Source organism: Myotis lucifugus, unplaced genomic scaffold (genome assembly GCF_000147115.1).
Source record: "Myotis lucifugus unplaced genomic scaffold, Myoluc2.0 scaffold_99, whole genome shotgun sequence".
Taxonomy (NCBI): domain Eukaryota; kingdom Metazoa; phylum Chordata; class Mammalia; order Chiroptera; family Vespertilionidae; genus Myotis; species Myotis lucifugus.
In genome coordinates this window covers 3680603-3698959 of record NW_005871147.1, presented here as the reverse complement: position 1 = coordinate 3698959, position 18357 = coordinate 3680603, and the positions used below count along the sequence as shown (strand labels likewise).

Genomic DNA, 18357 nt, shown 5'->3' with positions numbered 1-18357 from the left:
ACTATAATAAAAAATACAGATGGTATAAGGTGATATAAGATAAATTAAAAACTTCCTCCCCACCCTCCAATCTTCCAGTGTCACAACTATAAATACAATAGTTTCTTTAAAATACTGAAATTTAAAAAAAGGACACATACGTAATACCCTTTGTAATACTTTAAGCAATACAAAAAAAAAAAAAATACTGAAATTTAACATTCTAACAAGCCATAAGGCTTTGTTTCTTCTCCATTGGTTTGTTTTACATAGTGTAGAGATACATTAAAATATTAAGCCTCACTACTGTTACAGAAAAGGACTGAAATTCTTAATTTTATAATAAAATATAGTTAACACTAGATTGCCAAAAGCCCATTTTCTTTACATTTACTATTCTCATTAATTCCTCATCACACACACACATCCAACCCCTATTGATCACCAAAATTTTATAGTCTTATCTTGCAAGTGTAGCATATATATAATTAAACAGTTGGTAAACATATAAAGATTGAGCACAAAGAAGGCCCACAGGGTACTGCTGTGCAATGTATCTACCAACAGGTTGATTAGGCCAGTTGTTATATTTGACAGCAAGAAAAAAATCAACTGGTTTCTGTTTATAGCTGTGATTAAACAAAGACTGGGTTTCTTTCTTTCAGCTTCAGAGACTAGAGATTCTGAATGCTTTTTATTTGTAGCAGGAGACTGGATAAGTTTCCAAGAACAGGGTACTAGAGCCCCTTGAATTAGAAATTTGGCAAAACTCAAAATTATATCACCCAGTAATAAACTACTAAGAAGGATCAAGCTAGAAGCAACTATCCAAATACAAAAGGCTAAATTGGCCATTCTTCTAGATGCTGCTTCTACATTTACCTGAACTATGTAAAGAGATACAAAGAGACTAATAGCTAACAGTAGAATACAATACGCTACTTTTATCCAGTCTTTGATATGTGATCTTTTTTTAAGCACATATGACCCTGTTTGCACACCAGCCATGTGTATTGCCACATACCCCAAGGTAGACATTATTCCTTCTCGGTTGGCATTTAATAAACCAACCCTTGTGCCACTGCCATCAGTGCCATACAAAATTAACTTTTTCAATGGGGTCAAGTCAAGGGCTAGCTGGTATAATACAGTGATGCCAATGGCCACAATCCAGGATTTATTAGGGGGGAAAAAGATCAAAAGCAGTGATGTTACCAATTTCACAACTATTAAGGTAAAGAAAAAGTTCCAATGAACTCCATACTCAGTTAAATGTTCCTGATAGCCTATGGATTTTATAACGATTAATCTTCCTACTCCTAGGAAGACTAATGGCCAAACAGAGTACAATGACTTTGTAAAATGATCAAATCTGGACCCTTCTATACATTTTCTCCTAATCTCTGGACAAACCATTGCAGTTCCAAAAACAAAGCCTCCTACTCCAAAATCCATTGCTCCTGTCCCATAGAGCTCAGTTTTGGCTAATCTTCTGGGGAAAAGCGGGAAGTCCACAGCCAAAATGGCAACAGCAGTAAAGGCACTGTTAATTACACGGAAACAGGAGATGGCTGGAATGTATTCTGATTCTAGACTAATTTTTAAGAATTTTTCAAGTATTTTCTGGACAGGCATTCTGGCATAGCAAGTTCTCCGGCAGTATATTTGATAGAATAGCCCTGCCCCAAAGATAATTACAGTGAGGTGCTCAAGGTATACAAAGGAAGACAAAATGGTCAAAGTGGTCACCATGGGAACTATTAGGAAAACAAAGTCAATGAAGAATCGAGTTCTCCGGGTATGTGAAGACCACAAGTGCTGTGAGAGAATGATCAGGAGCCCTCTGCACAGGATGCAGAGCACAGGCAAGCACAAGCCCTGGGTAATTTCCAGCACGCTGGTTCCATTGTGGTTACTAACAAAAGCTTCCTTCATCTGCTTTTGAGACATTTTTTCTTCTTCCTGTTTTCACAAAGAGCAAAGGAATGCATTTGTGGAAAGCAGTGTTCTTGTGCAATTGGCATATATATGTACCTGACTTACTTTTATCTTAAATTTCAGAGTAGAACCTAGGTCTGTCTTATGACCTCCTCTTCGAAGGATTGTGGGAAGAAGCCTAACACTAATACATGAGGATACGAATGTTACACTAATAGCATGAAATTATTGGTTAAAAAGCTTTAGCTATTTTCAGTATAAGGCAGACTCACAAAAAAGCACATTTGGGATGATAAAAAAAAAAACATCCCACAGTCGGATAGAAATTCCTATTACAAAACTTGGTCTGTCATGAAGATTATGTAATGAAAACTGAGTACACATAACTAATGGCTATAAGTTAGATCAGACAGAGGGGAAGGGCAGGGGCAGAGAAGGCATTCAAGTACACCTGGGAGCTGGGGCCTTGGTTTTTGTTCAGAGCCTCCAGGACACACATCTGAGTCCCCCAGTGGCCTCTTGAGCCCCAGGCTGCTCCTTACATTTACAGGTGCCGAATTTCACGTTAGATATACGTTAGGCAGAATGGAGGCTAAGGGGGGGAGGGCTGTATAGTACAGCACATACTGGGGTTGTTTTATAAAACGCCTCTCGGCCACACATCAATGTCTGAAAAGTGGCACATGCGAACACATTTGTTGGTCCAACAAGAACGATGTAGAATAAATGAATTCATGACGGGCTAAGCCGGTAACAAACCGATCGGCTGGCTTAAAACTACAAGTCCTTTTCCACCACCGCATCGGGCCCGTATACCTCCCGTGCTCGGTGCTCCGGTTGGTCTCGGTGCTCCCGGGACCGAGGCTGTCTACGTGGGTCAGGCCGCCCGCTTCCCTCAGCCCCGAGGGGGCAACGCGGCGGAACGGGCAGCTTCCGCCTCCCGAGCCGCGCTTCCGGCCGGCCGGGTTGGGGGAGATTGCGCTTCCGGGCCGGCGAATTCCGCGCGTATCCGGTCCTGGGTGGTGCTGGTTTCTTCGCCAGCTCCAGCATGGGGTGCCCGGCCAAGGGGTGCCCGGGCCGTGGCCGTAGCCGGCCCGCCCGAGGAGCCGGAGCGGAAAAGGCGCACCGGGCGCCACACAACCGCTCAGACCGCGGCGAGGCCGGTTAGGGTGATCGGTCGCAGGCCCCGGCGAACATTGGGCCGTGGCGGCCCCTCCCAGCCCGGCGAGGGCCCCGAGACCAGGACGCCCTGCCTCCCGCGCCGCTCCCGCCAGGACCCGAGCCTCCCCTTCACTCCAGTCATACCCAGACTCTCAAAACGTCCTGTCCCAGGAGGAGCCCCCAGCTCCGGGTCCCCGCATCGCGATCAGGCCACGTGCGCCCCGCGCCGCGTGTGCGCGCCCCGCCCCCGGGGGAGGAGCCAGCCGCCGGCCGGCCACTTAGCAGAGCGGCTGCGGCGGGTGCAAGCCCGCGGTCTCGGCTTTCTCTCGGGTTCGCCCCCGCCCCTCCTCTTCCCTCCGCTCCTCGGGCTCTTCCCGCCGCCCCACCCGGCCCGCCCGATTTTCCAGCCGGGCCGGCGGGGCCGCACGCTCAGGCCGTGGGATCGGTGAGTGCCACCCCAGCCCCGGTCTGAAGCCCTTCCGTGACCCCCAAGGGGCGGGGAGGCCGGTTTGCCCCCGGAGCGCTGAGGCAGGAGTGGACATCTCCCCTTTCCAAAGCGCCTTTTCCCTGCCCTTTCCCTTTCCCTTTTGACCCTCTCGTACCCCAAGGGAAGGTAGCCTGGATCCTGCCCTTACCAGGAACTTCTGTGAACAAGGACCTCTCATGGTCACCTTCCACCTTGCCAGCAGCGGGCGACCCTCAGTCGGAGGTGGGGGGAGGTCCCGGTCGGCAGGGTGGGTCCCCGCCCCTGCTCCTCTCCAGAGGGACCTGGGAGGGGGCGCTGGCCCCGGGAGGCGTCGGGGCAGCCGCGCCCTTGGCTGGGGTCACGTCCACCTTCCCGGGAAGGACATACTCTGCCCGTGCCAGGTGCTTAAGGAGCGGCATCCCAGCCTGGGCCCGGCGGGCCCTTTGCCAGGATCGGGAGCCCCCGGTTCCCGCCGGGAACCTCAGGCGGGGCTGGCGAGGCTACCAGGACCCTCACCCGGCTTTTCTATTCTGCCCTCCGAGCCGAGGAGAACCTGAGGCTGGGGAGGAGGAGGAGCTGGTGATCAGGTTGCCGCTTGCCTTGCCTTGACTTGGTGTTTCATCTATTCATTACCGGCTCCCTCCTGCCCGCAGTGGTCACACCCTTTCCAGAACTGCTTGGCTGGTAACCACGAAGCCGAGTGGGAGCAAGAGCGGGGCGGACTGGAGAAAACCGCTCTAACCTGACTTAACTCTGGCTGAGAGCTGACACTGCACACAATAACCAACATTTGCAAAGAGCTCTCACGGATTCCACTAGCGGCAGCCCATTGGTCTGGGTGTTAGTATTCCTTTTTGCAAACGACAGGGGTGAGGGGTGGGGCTGCAAATCTGGGTCAGTGTGATGTGGGGGGTGAAGACACTGGGAAACAGAAAAGCCTCCTGCTCTATCCTCTCCACTAGACAGAAATATCCTTTCTTAGCATAGCCAGTAGTTAGTGGGGTGGGAGGCTAAAGTCAACCAGATACTCCAGGAAGAGAAATCAGAGCTCAGTCATTCACTGGTAAGTCACATCACCTTCCTGGTCCACTCTGATTCCTCATCTTGCAAATGGAGATAGTAAAATCTACCTGGCAAGGAGTGGTTGTGGAGGTTGCAAATGAGGATATAAAGCTTAGAGAGCTCTAGTGATATGCATCTGAAGGGCTTTGGGTTCTAACCCACAACCTCTCGTGCTCCGCCTCTGGTCCTCTAAGATGAACTTCCAGTCGAGGGAGTTTTGTTCTCCTTGAGTTTCTGGAGCCTCTGCATAGCTGTCCTTTGGATGGGATACAGTCAGTGTCCAGGGTGAATGTAGAATGTGTCTAACAGGCCAGATGCTCTTCTCTGCCTGAATGTTCCCATGGAAGTCCCTATTCCTGTTCTTTCAAAGGCTAGATGTTTTCAGAACCTTAAGAAAGTCTCCACCCAATTAAAAAAACAAGAAAGAAAAAAAAAGAAAGTCTCCCCTCCTGGCCAGGGTGGCTCAGTAATTGAGCATCAACCTATGAACCAAGAAGTCACGGTTCAATTCCTGGTCAGGGCACATGCCCGGGTTGGGCTGTGGGCTCCATCCCCATTGTGGCACATGCAGGAGGCAGCCAATCAATGATTCTCTCATCATTGATGTTTCTATCGCTCTCTCCCTCTCCCTTTCCCTTCCTCTCCGAAATCAATTTAAAAAAAAATTTTTTTTTTTCTTAAAAAAAGAAACTCTCCCCCAAGGTTAATCCATTTCAGACACCCCTCATCATGCTTTGCTGGGGCAGTGTGCGGCCTGGGAAATTCTGAGTCTGAGGGTCACTTACAGTTTTACAGAAATTGGCCTAAGCCCAACTCACAACACCCCTCTCAGATGGGCTCCCATCCTCTGAAATTCTCATTTTGAAGTTGACACTGGAATATTCCACCTGATTAGTGCCCCCAAATATTGCTAATTGTTTCCCCTCTGAGTGCATATTCAGATTTGTGTTTTGTGGGTTGCTTTCAATCCATGACCTCATTGACCTTCACAGCCACTCCTTGTGAGGTAGATTTTACTATCTCCATTTGCAAGATGAGGAATCAAAGTGGACCAGGAAGGTGATGTGACTTACCAGTGAATGACTGAGCTCTGATTTCTCTTCCTGGAGTATCTGGTTGACTTTAGCCTCCCACCCCACCAACTACTGGCTATGCTAAGAAAGGATATTTCTGTCTAGTAGAGAGGAGAGAGCAGAAGACGTCTCTGTCTGAGTGTCTTCACCCTCCACATCACACTGACCCAGATTTGCAGCCCCACCCCTAACCCTGTAGTAAAACTAGCCCCGGAGGAGCCCAGGGAGCCTCCAGAAGCTCTTGTAAAAGTTTCCCCTGCTCCCTACTTGGCAGGGAACAGAAGAGACTTCCTTTCTGCCCAGGCTCGCTCTGGTTCTCATTTTGGTTCCTCTGCTCAGTGCGGGGAGCGGGAGTGAGTCACCCTAAAGAAGCCTTCACCTGTGTGTGGCCCTTGTCTTCTCTCTCGTGCCATAGGCTCTGGAATGACTCATCTCAGATTCTTCCAGAACTGAGCCCTTTGCTGGACCCATGCCCGAGCCTGTGTCCTCATGACGAGGTGGATTGCACTCCTTGTGCCTGTAACCCAGAACTCTGGCTGACCACACTGAAGCAGGATGCTCCAGCAGGTAAAACCTCCCCCTCAGATAACCCAGGCCCCAAAGCACCTGAAGCACCTTTGCATCTTTTACTTGTCTGAATGTGGTTTCACTACCCTGTCCGGGAAGGAAGAAAACGACCCCTTAAAGGTCTTTTCTCACTTCAGGAAGTTATTCCAGTGCCTTTCACCTGTTGTTAAGTTCTTCCTGATACTTAATTTGAATCTCCCCTGTTGTAGCTGATAGCTCTTTTCCTTGGTGTGGTTAAGGCAGTGGTCCTCAACCTTGGCTGCACATTAGAATCACCTGGAAATCTTTTTAAAATCCTGATTTCTTGGCCTCATCCTCCGGAAATTCTGTTTCTTTGTGCCTATGAACCAGGAGGTCACAGTTCAATTCCTGGTCAGGGCATATGCTCAGGCTGCGGGCTCAATCTCCAATGCGGGGTGTGCTGGAGGCAGCCGATCAATGATTCTCTCTCATTGATGGGCTCACTAGTCTCATGGAAACCCACACAGGTCATATCACAGACCCTTTCCTCCAAAAGCAGATTTCAGCCAGGTTACTGTCCTCTCCCGACCCCATCTTCCCTACATCCCCCAGAGAGGAAAGAGGAGAAATGGGGAGAAGAAACACGTGGGAAATGTTGGCATCATGCATGGGAAAGGGAGAAGGAGGAAGGGCCTGTTCCCTCAACTTCTGAGCCTCTTAAGTAGACCCAGGGCACAGGAAACTAGTTGTGTAATTAACCAGATTAATTAAGCCCCAAGAGGCAGGTGATGAAGGCATGGAGCTACCTCACAACTGATTTTTCATCTCAAATTGAATGGTTTCTTTAACACGTTAAGTGCCATGTCAGTCACCGGTGACTGACGCTATACTTTCCGTCTGGACCCGTCATTCACTGGTGCTGCCAGCATATCGGTGAAATCGGATATCGCGGGCTAAACGGAAAGGAAGACAAAGCAGGCTTGGCGCTTAACGTGTTTTTAAAAAAAGGCCCAAAGCATGGTTTTTTTTCCTTTGTGATACTCCTATAGCAGCCCCACACTGTGACCCCCAACCCTGCCAGGCCCAGTAAGGCTAGTAGCTGGCTAGCCTGGAAGCTGGAGCTCATGGCATAGGAGACAGGATAACATTTATTGATTTATCCAGTATTCACTATGTGCCAAGGACTAAGTGCTCTTTATATTGCTTCTTGTTTTTCTTCCCAATAGCCCTGTGAACAGGCTTTATTTTCTTTTATTTACAAAAAAAAAACCAAAAACCTGTAGCCGTAGCCGGTTTGGCTCAGTTGGTAGAGCGTCGGTCGGCCTGCGGACTGAAAGGTCCCAGGTTCGATTCCGGTCAAGGGCATGTACCTTGGTTGCAGGCACATCCCCAGTGGGAGATGTGCAGGAGGCAGCTGATCGATGTTTCTCTCTCATTGATGTTTCTAACTCTCTATCCCTCTCCCTTCCTCTCTGTAAAAAATCAATAAAATATTTTTAAAACAAAACAAAACCTGTGGCTCAGAGAGGTTAAGTCACTTACCCAGGCTCACTCGCCTAATAAGTGGTAGGACTGAAATTTGAACCCACCAGACTATGATACTGGAAGCCAATTCTCTCTCCGCTGCACAGTCCTACCCCTACACAGCTGCCAGCTGGTCTGAGTCACAGCTCTCCTGGCCCTGTTATACCCTCCAGGTGAATGGCCATAGTTCAGGCCCTGATGCCCACGGTGGGAAAGCCCTCAGAGAAGACCTGCAGGAGTTCCTAGGCCAGGAGGCCCCGCTGCACCTGCTGGATGACCTCACCAAGGTGAACCCTGTGACGCTGGAGACAGGTATGGGCCTCCCTCTCCTCAAGAGTGCCGTCTCCAAGAGCGTGGCATTTGGTGTAGGTATTCAGCACAGCTTCTCCTGGCCAGACAAGGCAGGCAGGACTCCGGACCTGGAGCCAGATACGCTGCTTCAGACCTGCCTGGCAATTGCATCTGGGCTCCCCAACGCCGACTTTGCTCCAGATTTGGCGTTCATCTTAATTAGATCTTGTACCTATTCATCAGGGAGCTGCTGGAATCTAATGGCTCTTGGCTGAGTGCAGAGGGAGTGCTGTTAGGCAGATGTTTGTGTATGCTAGTGTCTACATTTAAGCCAGAGTTTGCTAAAAGTACCTCTGCCTCAGTCCTGAGGTGTTTGCAGGCCCGGTACATGGCAGACACATTCTACACCAATGCTGGCTGCACCCTGGTGGCTCTGAACCCCTTCAAGCCTGTCCCTCAGCTCTACTCGCCAGATCTGATGAAAGAGTACCATGCTGCTCCTCAGCCCCAGGTAAGACTCAGCCACTTCCTGGGCCTCAGGACTCCCCTACCTCCCCTTAGGCCTCCTTGCAGCGTCCCTGTCCTTATCCATCTATGCATCAGCCATGCTGGTGCCACAGCCCTGCCCATCAGGAGCTTGAGGAATTTTGGGCACATGACAGTGGTGCAAAATGAGAGGTAAATACTTGTTTAACTGAGTTTGGATCACAAAATAGGGACATAGGGCAAAGTATTTTTTTTCTTATTTATGAGTTTATTAATAGGAAAGGATTTACAAAGATATGTTTGTGTATTTAACAAACCACTGTTTGGGAAAAAGATAAAATTAATGCGCTAAGGATTACCCTAGAAAATTCAGTGCATGTTCATCTCTACTGAGAGGAATACATTCTTATGGGGGCGGGGGAAGTGCAGGCAGGGAGTAGACTAGCTGGTGTCAAAGTGCATCATGTGTTCAGGGAAAGGCAAGAGCAGACTTGCTGGCAGGAAGGGGCTCTTGGGGAGAGAGGCAGTAGATGAGGTAGGAAGAGGCTGAGATAAATAGGAAGGTTCTGAGTCATCACAGCAGGCAGAGTCCACAGAGCTGCTTCCAGGAGTGGAGGTGGACTGAATGGTGCCCACTGGGGGGAGAATTACCCTGGAAGCTGGGGGAGTTGCGTTGAGGAAGGTGAGACAAGTGGCAGGGAGAACAGTTGAAGACTTTGTAATAGTCCAGGTGAGAAGTGACTGGGGCAGAAGCTGATGGAGAGAGGGACAGCTCTGACACCATCCAGAACTGTGCCTTCTTCAGGAAGCTGTGGGTAAGCAATCATTGTGGGGTGGAATCATGTGAGGTCTGTCCTGAGAGCCCGTATCTCACTGACCATCTGCCTCCTAAGGGCAAAAGCCATGTCATGGTGCCCTCTGCTTTCCCAGTGCCCACCTTCATACCTGGCACATTGAGGACAATTAATGTTTGGTGATGGAAAGGAGAACAGTGGCCTTGGGATGCAAATCAGATGGTTTCACTTACTTGCTGAGTGGCCTTGGGAAGGTTATTTAACCCCTCTGAACCTCAGATTTCTCATCTATAAAAGAGGACTAGCTATCCATCTAACACAGACTTCTTAGCAGTAACTTGAAAGAAAATTCTTTGCAAACTGCAAAGTACAGTAACAAAATAATACAGAACAGAATAAGACTTTTAAGATAAAATGGGATAAAGTATTCAAGGCTAGCTCTGCTTCCAGACTGAGAGAAGATGAGTGGGTAAAGCCACCAGGGGGGTCCCACAGTTGGGCCTAACACTGTTACATCCAGGACATTTTTCTAGAGGAAGCCTCTTGGCACTGCTGTTGGCAGGCTCCCCATCTCAGCCATCATTAGATCAGCATTCCTTGAAGACGCGCATTCCCTCACATGACCTTTCGCTCCTTGATGTTTCAGAAACTGAAGCCCCACATCTTCACTGTGGGTGAACAGACCTACAGGAATGTCAAGAGCCTGATTCAGCCAGTCAACCAGTCCATCGTTGTCAGTGGAGAGAGTGGTGCTGGAAAGGTAGGAGGGCCTCTTTCCCATCCTGTCGACTTCATGACGGGCTGGGTGGGCAGAGAGGGAGGGGGACGTTCCTCGTGGAGCCGTTTGCTGCCTCGTCATTCCCGGACAGGCTGGCTTTACCAGGGAGTCAGTGTGTAGCGGTGGGCAGGAAAGGAAGTCAGGATTCTAGTCCAGGCTCTTCCACCAGCTCTGATGTAACTCTAGGTGAGATACTTTCCTCCTAGGGCCTAGGACCTAGGCCTTCATTTCCTCATCATAGGTCTCTCCCATCTCTGACACCGATGGAAACAAAAGATAGCTATTGGGGATTCCAGCACAGTGGTTCAGAGCACATCAGAAAGATATTTCAATTCTGTAAACCTGTTCTTTCACCTATAAAATGGCAAGGAAAGGAGGACCAACACCCAACTCATGGGACTTCTGTGAGAGTTAAATGAACCAGTGCACATAGACACTGAAGGTAGCTGGGATTACTTATGGGAAAGGGTTTATTGAAGTAGCCCACTTGCATCCTCTGTGTTGTCCATGATGGCAAGGGCAGTGCCTTGGGCCAGAAGCTCCTGGTGAGTCACGTAGCTCCCTGGGGAGCAGAACCACAATAGGTGAGACCGAATGTTGCACAAGAATGGGTGAGGAGTTGCATAGCTGGTCAGAGGAGGCCTCACCCTCCTGGCAAGCCTCATGCAACCACCCCTCCCTTGCCACCAAACTTACCTCCTCAAGGGATTCTTTGGACCATAAACCCCCTCTGTCTACACTCACATATGATGGAACTGCTGAGTACTGAGTACCTGCCAGATTCTAGGCCCTGGGCTCACCGCTGAGGAGTGGCAGGGGGAGGAACAGAGATGCAACTGGCTTTCAGGGAGCTCTTAGTCCACTGGGAAAGATAGACAAGGAAACAGATGAAGGCAGTAAGCTGCAGGGATGAGGACTTGGACTTGGGTGGGGAGGAGATCTTTGACAGTTGTATCAAGGTGGCCAGTGCAATGACAGATGTCCAGCTCCTGGACAAAGCCCACTGTCCCTCTGGGGAGCTGCAGCTGGACCTGGCTGGAGTCTCATGCAGCCAGAGCTCAGTAACCCATTACTGAGCAGCTGCTGTGGTCATGAGCTGGGCCTGGTAGACTTATTTTTAAATAGCATAGTTGCATAGTTCAAAAATCAGGCAATACTGCAAGGCTTACAAAGAAAAACAACAACCCTGCCCCATATTTCTCAACCCCCTGGCTACTTTCACATCTTATAGCAGTGTATCTGGGTGTTTCTATCATGTTTCTAACCAGCATGATATTGTTAGTGACTGATTTTTTCAGTTTTGGACCTAATCTTTTCATTTCCTAATTTGGTGATGATTTAGTCTTATTTCCCTGCCCCCAAACACATATGTAATTTTACCATGATTTCTAATTAAGTTAATAGGCAGTATTTATATTATAACCATGTAATCTATGATTATATTTCCTTGTCTAGTTTTTACTCTCCCTCATATGATTACCCCAGTTTTCTATTTGTTTAGTTTCTACATGCCTATTAAATTATTACCAAACTTATCACCAAAGCTTTTCCGGCTTGTTCAACTGGCAAGTACATCTGGTTCTTTTTTTTTTCTTCGAGGTGCCCTTCCCAGAGCTCTCAGATCTGCTCCCATCTGGCCTGGTGGCTGCCTGGGGCTACTGCCATGCAGCTATTACCTGGGGCTCTCTGCCTCACTCTGGGGGTCAGATTGCTGTGTCCATGATAATCCCCCTTGCTGGAATCCACGGCTTCCCTTCCTCCTCTACTGCTTTGTATTTAGGGAGCACATTCTTTAGTAGCTTCCTGGAAAAGGCAGTAAATGAAGGGCAAATTTTTGAGTTGCACATCTGAAAATGTTTATATTGCCTCAAATTGGATATGTTGGCTGGGTTTTATAATTTCAGGTTAGAAATAATTTTCTTTCCAAATTTAGAAGTTTTTCCTTATATATTGAGTGTTGCTTTTGAAAATCCGAGTCCATAAATTGTGATTTTACTTTCCAAAAGCTGTAGGTATTAAAACTCACAGTGGTATATCTTGGCATGGTCTTTTTTTTTTTTTTTTTTTTTTTTTACTTTCTATGCTGGATACTTTGTGTGGGTCTTTTAACTTGGAAACTCATGTTTTTCGTTTAGGGAAATATTTTTGTAGCATATCTAATAATTTACTCCCCTCCATTTTCTCTTTCTGGAGCTCCTATTAGTATGTTTGATTAATTGTTTAATAGTCTTTTTTTTTCACCTAATCTTCCATCTCTTAACATTTTGTTCTGTCTTCTGGAAGATATCTCCTACTTTATCTTGCCAAAATTTGTTTTCCCTGTTTTTAATAACTTTCAATTATTTTGAATTTTTGTTCAAAATTTTAATTCTAAAAACACTTTCTTGTTCTCTATTATCTCCCCCCCCCCCCCCCAGTATCTTGGTCTTTTCATAGGTTCAATATCTTCTCCTATTGTTGAAAATATTTCATAATTTTTACTTGCATATCTTCTCCTATTGTTGAAAATATTTCCTAATTTTTACTTGCCTTCTGCTCCTTACATTGACTGTTTCCTTCTAGTTCCTTTTCCTTCATTTATTTTTATATTTGTCATTCATGTAAAGGAAGTTTACCAACTAGTTATTGATCCTCACATATCTGTTCATACTTAAGATACAGTAGCCTGCTCAGGTCAGGGTGTGTTGTCCCATCTCTGCCCCAGGCTCCCTTCTTTTTCTGAAATGCATCCTCTGGAGCTAGAAGCAAGCACTCCCCATTTCACAGAGCGGGGGAAGTGCTTTGCCCAAGGACACAGTTGAATTCAGCATTCACCCATTCGGTTAGCACCTTGCTTGGTGGAGGAGATGGTGCTAGTGGGCACCGTTCCCTCAGGCAGGCTCAGAGGTGGGAGGGAACTTGGGCAGGGCTCCCACAGGCTGTTTCTGCCGTAGACATGGACTTCCCGTTGCCTGATGAAGTTCTATGCTGTGGTGGCTGCCTCACCTACATCCTGGGAGAGCCACAAGATTGCAGAGAGGATCGAGCAGCGCATCTTGAACTCCAACCCTGTCATGGAAGCTTTTGGTAAGCTCGGTGTCCTCTGTCCCCTGTCCTTTGGGATTTGCCACCTTCCAGGGAGAGGAAAGTGAAACCCTCTCTGTGGGGGTTGGAGGATGAGTGTATCATTCACTGCCTTGGGTTCCCAATCCCTCCAGGTACCCTGAGCCTCTTTCCAGCAGAGATGCTGTCATTCAGCCATCTCCTCCCTCGAGCAGATGTAACAGTGGTGCTGGAGAGGATCTTGTGGCTCCTCTGGTCTAAATCCTGATGGTTCAGAGGAGAGGGGAACTGGTCTAAGGATGTACAACAGTTAGTGTCCATGTTGGGACTCTAGATGTTGTGCCTACTGTCTAACTCAATAGTGACAGCTTGTTTTTTATTCTTTCCCTTCAAAGAAGACAGTCCCTGGCTGCCTAGGCTTGCTCATTTCAGTTCATTGCCAGGAAGTCCTTCTAACTCCCAAGTCACACTTGCTTAGTCCTGTCCCCTGTGACATGGAAACCAAAAAGGGGCCTTTAGATGACTTGATAGAGACATGGCCCCAGCAGACTGCAGCCACATTGGCCCATGAGGACTCTGTGAACATAGGGGAGCGGTATAAACAGAGGTGTGATCTGTAGGGAATGCGTGCACGCTGAGGAATAACAACAGCAGTCGCTTTGGGAAGTTCATCCAGCTCCAAATGAACAGGTAATTGCTGCTGCCACCACTGCCCTGGCTGATGGGAGGACGGGGGCAGGGAGTCTGCAAGTGGCTGGAGTAGTCTCTAGCCTGGGCCACCCCTGTGGGCAGAACCCTGCTCCTCCTGGCATGCATGTGTATGGGACTTATTAGGATCAGTGAACCCTGAGGGTGATCTTTGAATCTAGAGAACTATAGCTGCTGCAGCCGTGGGGAACCTGGGCAGCATGCTTGTCACAGCCTGTGTTTTCCTCCTGGCTTTTACCCTTGCTTGAGGACTTAGAGTTAAACAGCCACTTCTGTGGCCACAACCCTGAGCTTGAAGCTGGCGGGGCTTCTGCTCCTGCCTTGGGATGGGGCATAATGACTTACAGAGGCCTTGGCTCTGCCCACCTGAGCTGGGTGCAGGGGAATGTCCCGTACCATTCAAGGGCCTGCTGAGTAGTCCCTCGTCCTCATGACCCCCATTGCGAAGTGGAAGAGCCTGGTCGGGAAGTGGGGTTGCAGTCTGGCAAACAGTAAATGCCTATGGAATGAATGGGTAACTAATGGGCTCTGGTCTGCTTGTGCCAGGGCCCATCAGATGACTGGAGCTGCAGTCCAGACCTACCTCCTAGAGAAAACTCGCGTGGCCTGCCAGGCCTCCAATGAGAGGAACTTCCACATCTTCTACCAGGTCTGTGCCAGGGGGGCCCACAGCTGCCCAGATGCAGGGTGGAGATGGCCTGTGACTCTTAGCCCCTCCTTCTGCCCCCTGCCTGCCTCTTTAATCGGCTTCCAGTGGTGCCACCACTTATTCCAGCAAACTATGCAACACTGCCTCACACTGGACCCAGGCTTCTGGGATGGTTTGGATGGGATGTGTGTTACCTCCTCTGTCAGACCAGACGGTGCTGGGGACTCTCCTTAGAATGGCACTGTTTCCTCCAAACAGAACGAGGACTTCCCCAGAGCTGTGCCTCTTTCATCAGACGGGTGGTCCCCCAAAGCATGGATAGTGTGTCCCCGGCTCTCAGGTTGAGCCTGGGGCCGCCCCAGAGAGGAGCTGTGCCTTCCTCAAACACAGGCCTCCTCAGATGGTGTTTGGCACCGGGTTGCAGACATGAAAACTGGTTGCTGCTGCTTTTGCCCTGTGCCTACCCTGGGTGCTCCACAGTCTTGTGATGTCACTGCCATCTCTCTCCTTTTATCTCGACCCCAGGCCTATATAGGCCTGGGCTTCCCTCGCACCCCCAGCTCAGCAACCTGTCCCCCTCCCACAGATCTGCAAAGGAGCCAGTGCAGACGAGAGGCTCCGGTGGCACCTCCCCGAGGGAGCCGCCTTCTCCTGGCTGCCCAACCCAGAGAGGACCTTGGAAGGTAGGGGGAGCCTTACCCAGCACCCACCCCGCTCTGCTCACAGCCTGCCTCTCTCACCCCTCCCTGCCCCTGCTGACCTCTGGTCCTGACACTGGGCTGTGACTTGGGTTTCTTTTCAGAGGATTGTTTTGAGGTGACCAGAGAGGCCATGCTTCATCTTGGCATCGGCACCCTCACCCAGAACAACATCTTTAAGGTCAGAAGGAAAGCCTTGGCACTTACATTTGACAGAGGTCACTGGAAGCCTCCTCTGAACCTGCGTCTTCCTGAGAATCTGAGACTTTGGGCCCCGCCTTGCAGTCTCCAAGAAGTGGACCGCTCCTCTGTGCCACTGAACCTGGACACGGTGTCGGGGTGGGAGGGGCGTGGAGCACATAGTTCTGTATATAAAACAGCACCGAGAGAGTTAGAGCTCAGAGGGCAAGGAGCCTGGGTCAGCTTTTACTGCAGTAGTCAGAGCAGGGAAATCATGCTGCCACGTTTGCCCAGGGCAGCTAATGGGCTCTGGTGTGTAGGAATTTTAAAATCATGTTTACACCCTTTAGCTCACTGGGTTTTTCAACAGGCCTGTGTATAGGGAGTTATTCCTACTTTATGCTTGAGAAGACTAGAGAGGTAAAGTGACCTGCCCAAGGTCAGACACCACTGATACAGATAGACTTGCACCATGCGGACTAAGTCCAATTCCCACCTTCTTGCCCCTCCTCTCCGGACATGCTGACCCAGGTGAGCTGGGCTCCTCATCCCCATTATTGGCCTCCCTCCTCCCATCTGTCTTTGCCGACTGACTACCTCCTGCTCCCTCACCTCCTCACCCACCAGAGCAATGGGAGGGAGTAGATAGGATAGGCTGGCAGCAGAGACGGGAGCCACTGCAGGGAGGTGGCAGTGCAGTGGAAAGTGACCTCCATCTCCAGGTGGGGCTCCTCAGGCAGGGAGGGGATCACGGCCAGTGTGGACACCGCCAGGCAAGCACCTGGCCAGAGGCACAGCAGGAGTGGACAATAGTAGGGTGTCCAGACAGGAGTGCTGGTTGGGGGCTGGCGTGACCCTCTACTCCAGCCACACTGCCCATCGGGCAGAGCAGCCTCCTTTCTACAGCTCCTAGGGGCTCATCCACATGCATCGAGTGCAAAGGCAAGAGGGCCCCCACTGTACAGACACCACGGTCACAGATCCTCCCCTAGGCTGGGCCATCAGAGCCCAACTGTGCTGGGGAAGGGCCAAAGGGAGTCCAAGCCCAGCTCCATAGAAGCAAGCCTGCTCCACGAGGAACAGGAGCCATGTCCTACAGTCTGCTCCAGAGGGGAAGGCAGAGGGACAGACCATGGTGACCTGGAGGCCCCACCAGCTGCCCTGGGAGGCTTCTGTAGTCAGACTGCCCGGGTTCTCATTGAACCTGTCCCCTTCTCATCTCTGTCATGGACAATCGTTGCAGCACTCGCCTCACTGATGTTGAGAAGATTAACCAAGCCCTAGCTGGTTTGGCTCAGTGGATAGAGCGTCGGCCTGTGGACCAAAGGGTCCCAGGTTTGAGTCCAGTCAAGGGCACATGCCTGGGGTTGCGGGCTCGATCCCCAGTAGGGGGCGTGCAGGAGGCAACCAATCAGTGATTCTCATCATTGATGTTTCTATCTCTCCCTCTCCCTTCCTCTCTGAAATCAATAAAAGTATATTTTTTTTAAAAAGAAAAGATTAACCAAGATGATGCATGTAACATACATAGAATCGTGTCTCATAGGGTCCTGCAGCAAATGGGCAGTAGCTGGGAGCTGCTATTATTCTTCTCTTGTGATTATATTTAGCAGAAGAGAAGCCTTCCAGGCTGGGCTCCAGCCCTTACAAGGTGCCCACTGTGTGTCTCCTTTCTCCTGCCCCTCAGGTCCTGGCTGGACTGCTGCACCTCGGCAACGTCCGGTTTGCTGACTGTGAGGATGAAGCCCAGCCCTGCCAGCTGATGGACGATGCCAAGGGTGAGAGCAAGGGTGGCAGGGGGCTGTGCCTCAGGCTTTGGTCACACACCCAGGGAGCAGGCCAGTCCTGCCCAGAAAAGAGCCAGTATCAGTGGGATTGGGTGGGAGGCCAGAGGGTGAAATTCGGAATTTAACATTTGATTAAACAATAGCTGTAGCGTCCTGCCCTGGATAAGTTACTCCTCACCCCATCTCTGAAGCAGGCAGCATTATCCCCATTTTACAGATGAGCAAACGAGGGTCAGAGGGTTTATAATTTGTCCCACACGTGGCAATGTGGACTGGGACACAGAAGTCCTGGGTTCATGCCCTGCCTCTGCCTTCGGCAGGTCTCTTCGCCTCCCAGCAAGGTTTCCTCTGTTCATTTGGGTGGGCGATGGTTCCATGACAATGGCTTCACTGCCTTGTGAAGGGGGCTGTTTGGATGGAAGGTTTGTCCTCCCAGGCTCTGTCAGAACATCGGCCTCGCTGCTCTGGCTCCCAGAGGACCCACTGCTGGAGACACTGAGGATCAGGACCATCAGGGCGGGCAGGCAGCAGCAGGTGTTCCGGAAGCCCTGCTCCCTAGCCGAGTGCGACACCCGCAGAGACTGTCTGGCCAAACTGATCTACGCACGGTGAGCACTCTGGGCCCATGCTGCCTCCAACTTCTCCCCTCTTTGGAGTTGAACCAGACACTGCCATGCAATAGGCCCAGGCCCAGGGTGAGGGCTGCCAGACACAGCAGATGGCTTCCCTCCCTGCTCCCCAGATCCTTGGGGACAGCAGGGAGTAGCTCCTGAGACTTCCCCAAGCACCTGGGGAATTTGATAGCAGAACGTCAGCCCAAAGTGCAGGGCAACCCAGCAAGCAGCAAGTGGGAGCCCAGAACAGGGGCCTTTCCTATTGGGTGATATGGCCATGTGGTTAAGGGTGCTTTCTCACCCTGGGTTCTGAGAACCTTCTGAGAACCTTCATGATGCCATGTAAGGGTGTCATGTGGCATCTTTGAAATTAGGGGACGGAATGCATGTGCTTATGGGAACTCGGGCCCTCCTGGGTGTGGCACCCTGGCTGAGGAGCAGCTCTGCCACCCCTCAGATTCAGCTCGACCCTCTCTCACCAGAGTCTCCCCTTCCCCAACCCCAACAGGCTGTTCGACTGGCTGGTATCGGTGATCAACAGCAGCATCTATGCGGCCCCCGACTCCTGGACCACTTTCATAGGTAGCAGGGCCCCCTGC

The 18357-nt window shown here is 50.2% G+C and overlaps 3 protein-coding genes across 12 annotated transcripts in view; 1 reads left to right on the top strand and 2 right to left on the bottom strand.

Moving 5' to 3' along the window:
• Nucleotides 1–8: 8 nt before the first annotated feature.
• Nucleotides 9–4114, bottom strand: PIGW (phosphatidylinositol glycan anchor biosynthesis class W). 3 transcript variants are annotated; one of them, XM_023756835.1, is made up of 2 exons: nt 3714–4114; nt 9–1941 (listed from the first exon to the last, which is right to left on the bottom strand). In XM_023756835.1, the coding sequence occupies exons 1-2, from the start codon at nt 3741–3743 to the stop codon at nt 421–423; spliced, it is 1551 nt and encodes a 516-aa protein (XP_023612603.1). In that variant the 5' UTR covers nt 3744–4114; the 3' UTR covers nt 9–420. The 3 variants fall into 3 exon arrangements, with proteins under 3 accessions (XP_023612603.1, XP_006092305.1, XP_006092303.1); XM_006092243.3 differs by lacking the exon at nt 3714–4114 and adding an exon at nt 3223–3336; XM_006092241.3 differs by lacking the exon at nt 3714–4114 and adding an exon at nt 2734–3178.
• MYO19 (myosin XIX) overlaps nt 3422–18357 on the top strand; it is a 26520-nt gene continuing 11584 nt past the window's right edge. For 5 of the 7 annotated variants that reach the window (XR_002830094.1, XM_006092239.3, XM_023756833.1 and 2 more), the window contains exons 1-13: nt 3423–3523; nt 6095–6246; nt 7905–8043; nt 8385–8533; nt 9949–10062; nt 13014–13146; nt 13743–13812; nt 14377–14479; nt 15066–15162; nt 15282–15358; nt 17045–17135; nt 17581–17752; nt 18267–18340. Coding sequence is in view for 5 of the 7 variants with exons in the window: in XM_006092239.3 (XP_006092301.1) it covers nt 6235–6246; nt 7905–8043; nt 8385–8533; nt 9949–10062; nt 13014–13146; nt 13743–13812; nt 14377–14479; nt 15066–15162; nt 15282–15358; nt 17045–17135; nt 17581–17752; nt 18267–18340 (1231 nt within the window). In the remaining 2 variants the exon portion in view is untranslated. Of the gene's footprint in view, nt 3524–4197; nt 4385–6094; nt 6247–7904; nt 8044–8384; nt 8534–9948; nt 10063–13013; nt 13147–13742; nt 13813–14376; nt 14480–15065; nt 15163–15281; nt 15359–17044; nt 17136–17566; nt 17753–18266; nt 18341–18357 lie in introns of those variants that run through there. The other 2 variants (XM_014458749.2, XR_002830095.1) reach the window with 2 other exon arrangements.
• ZNHIT3 (zinc finger HIT-type containing 3) overlaps nt 8769–18357 on the bottom strand; it is a 26477-nt gene continuing 16888 nt past the window's right edge. Inside the window, exons 6-7 of one of the 2 annotated variants that reach the window (XR_002830096.1) lie at nt 15385–15542; nt 8769–10642 (exon numbers count right to left, since the gene is read on the bottom strand). The gene's annotated coding sequence lies outside the window, so the exon portion shown is untranslated. The remainder of the gene's footprint in view (nt 10643–15384; nt 15543–18357) is intronic. The other variant, XR_002830097.1, reaches the window with a different exon arrangement.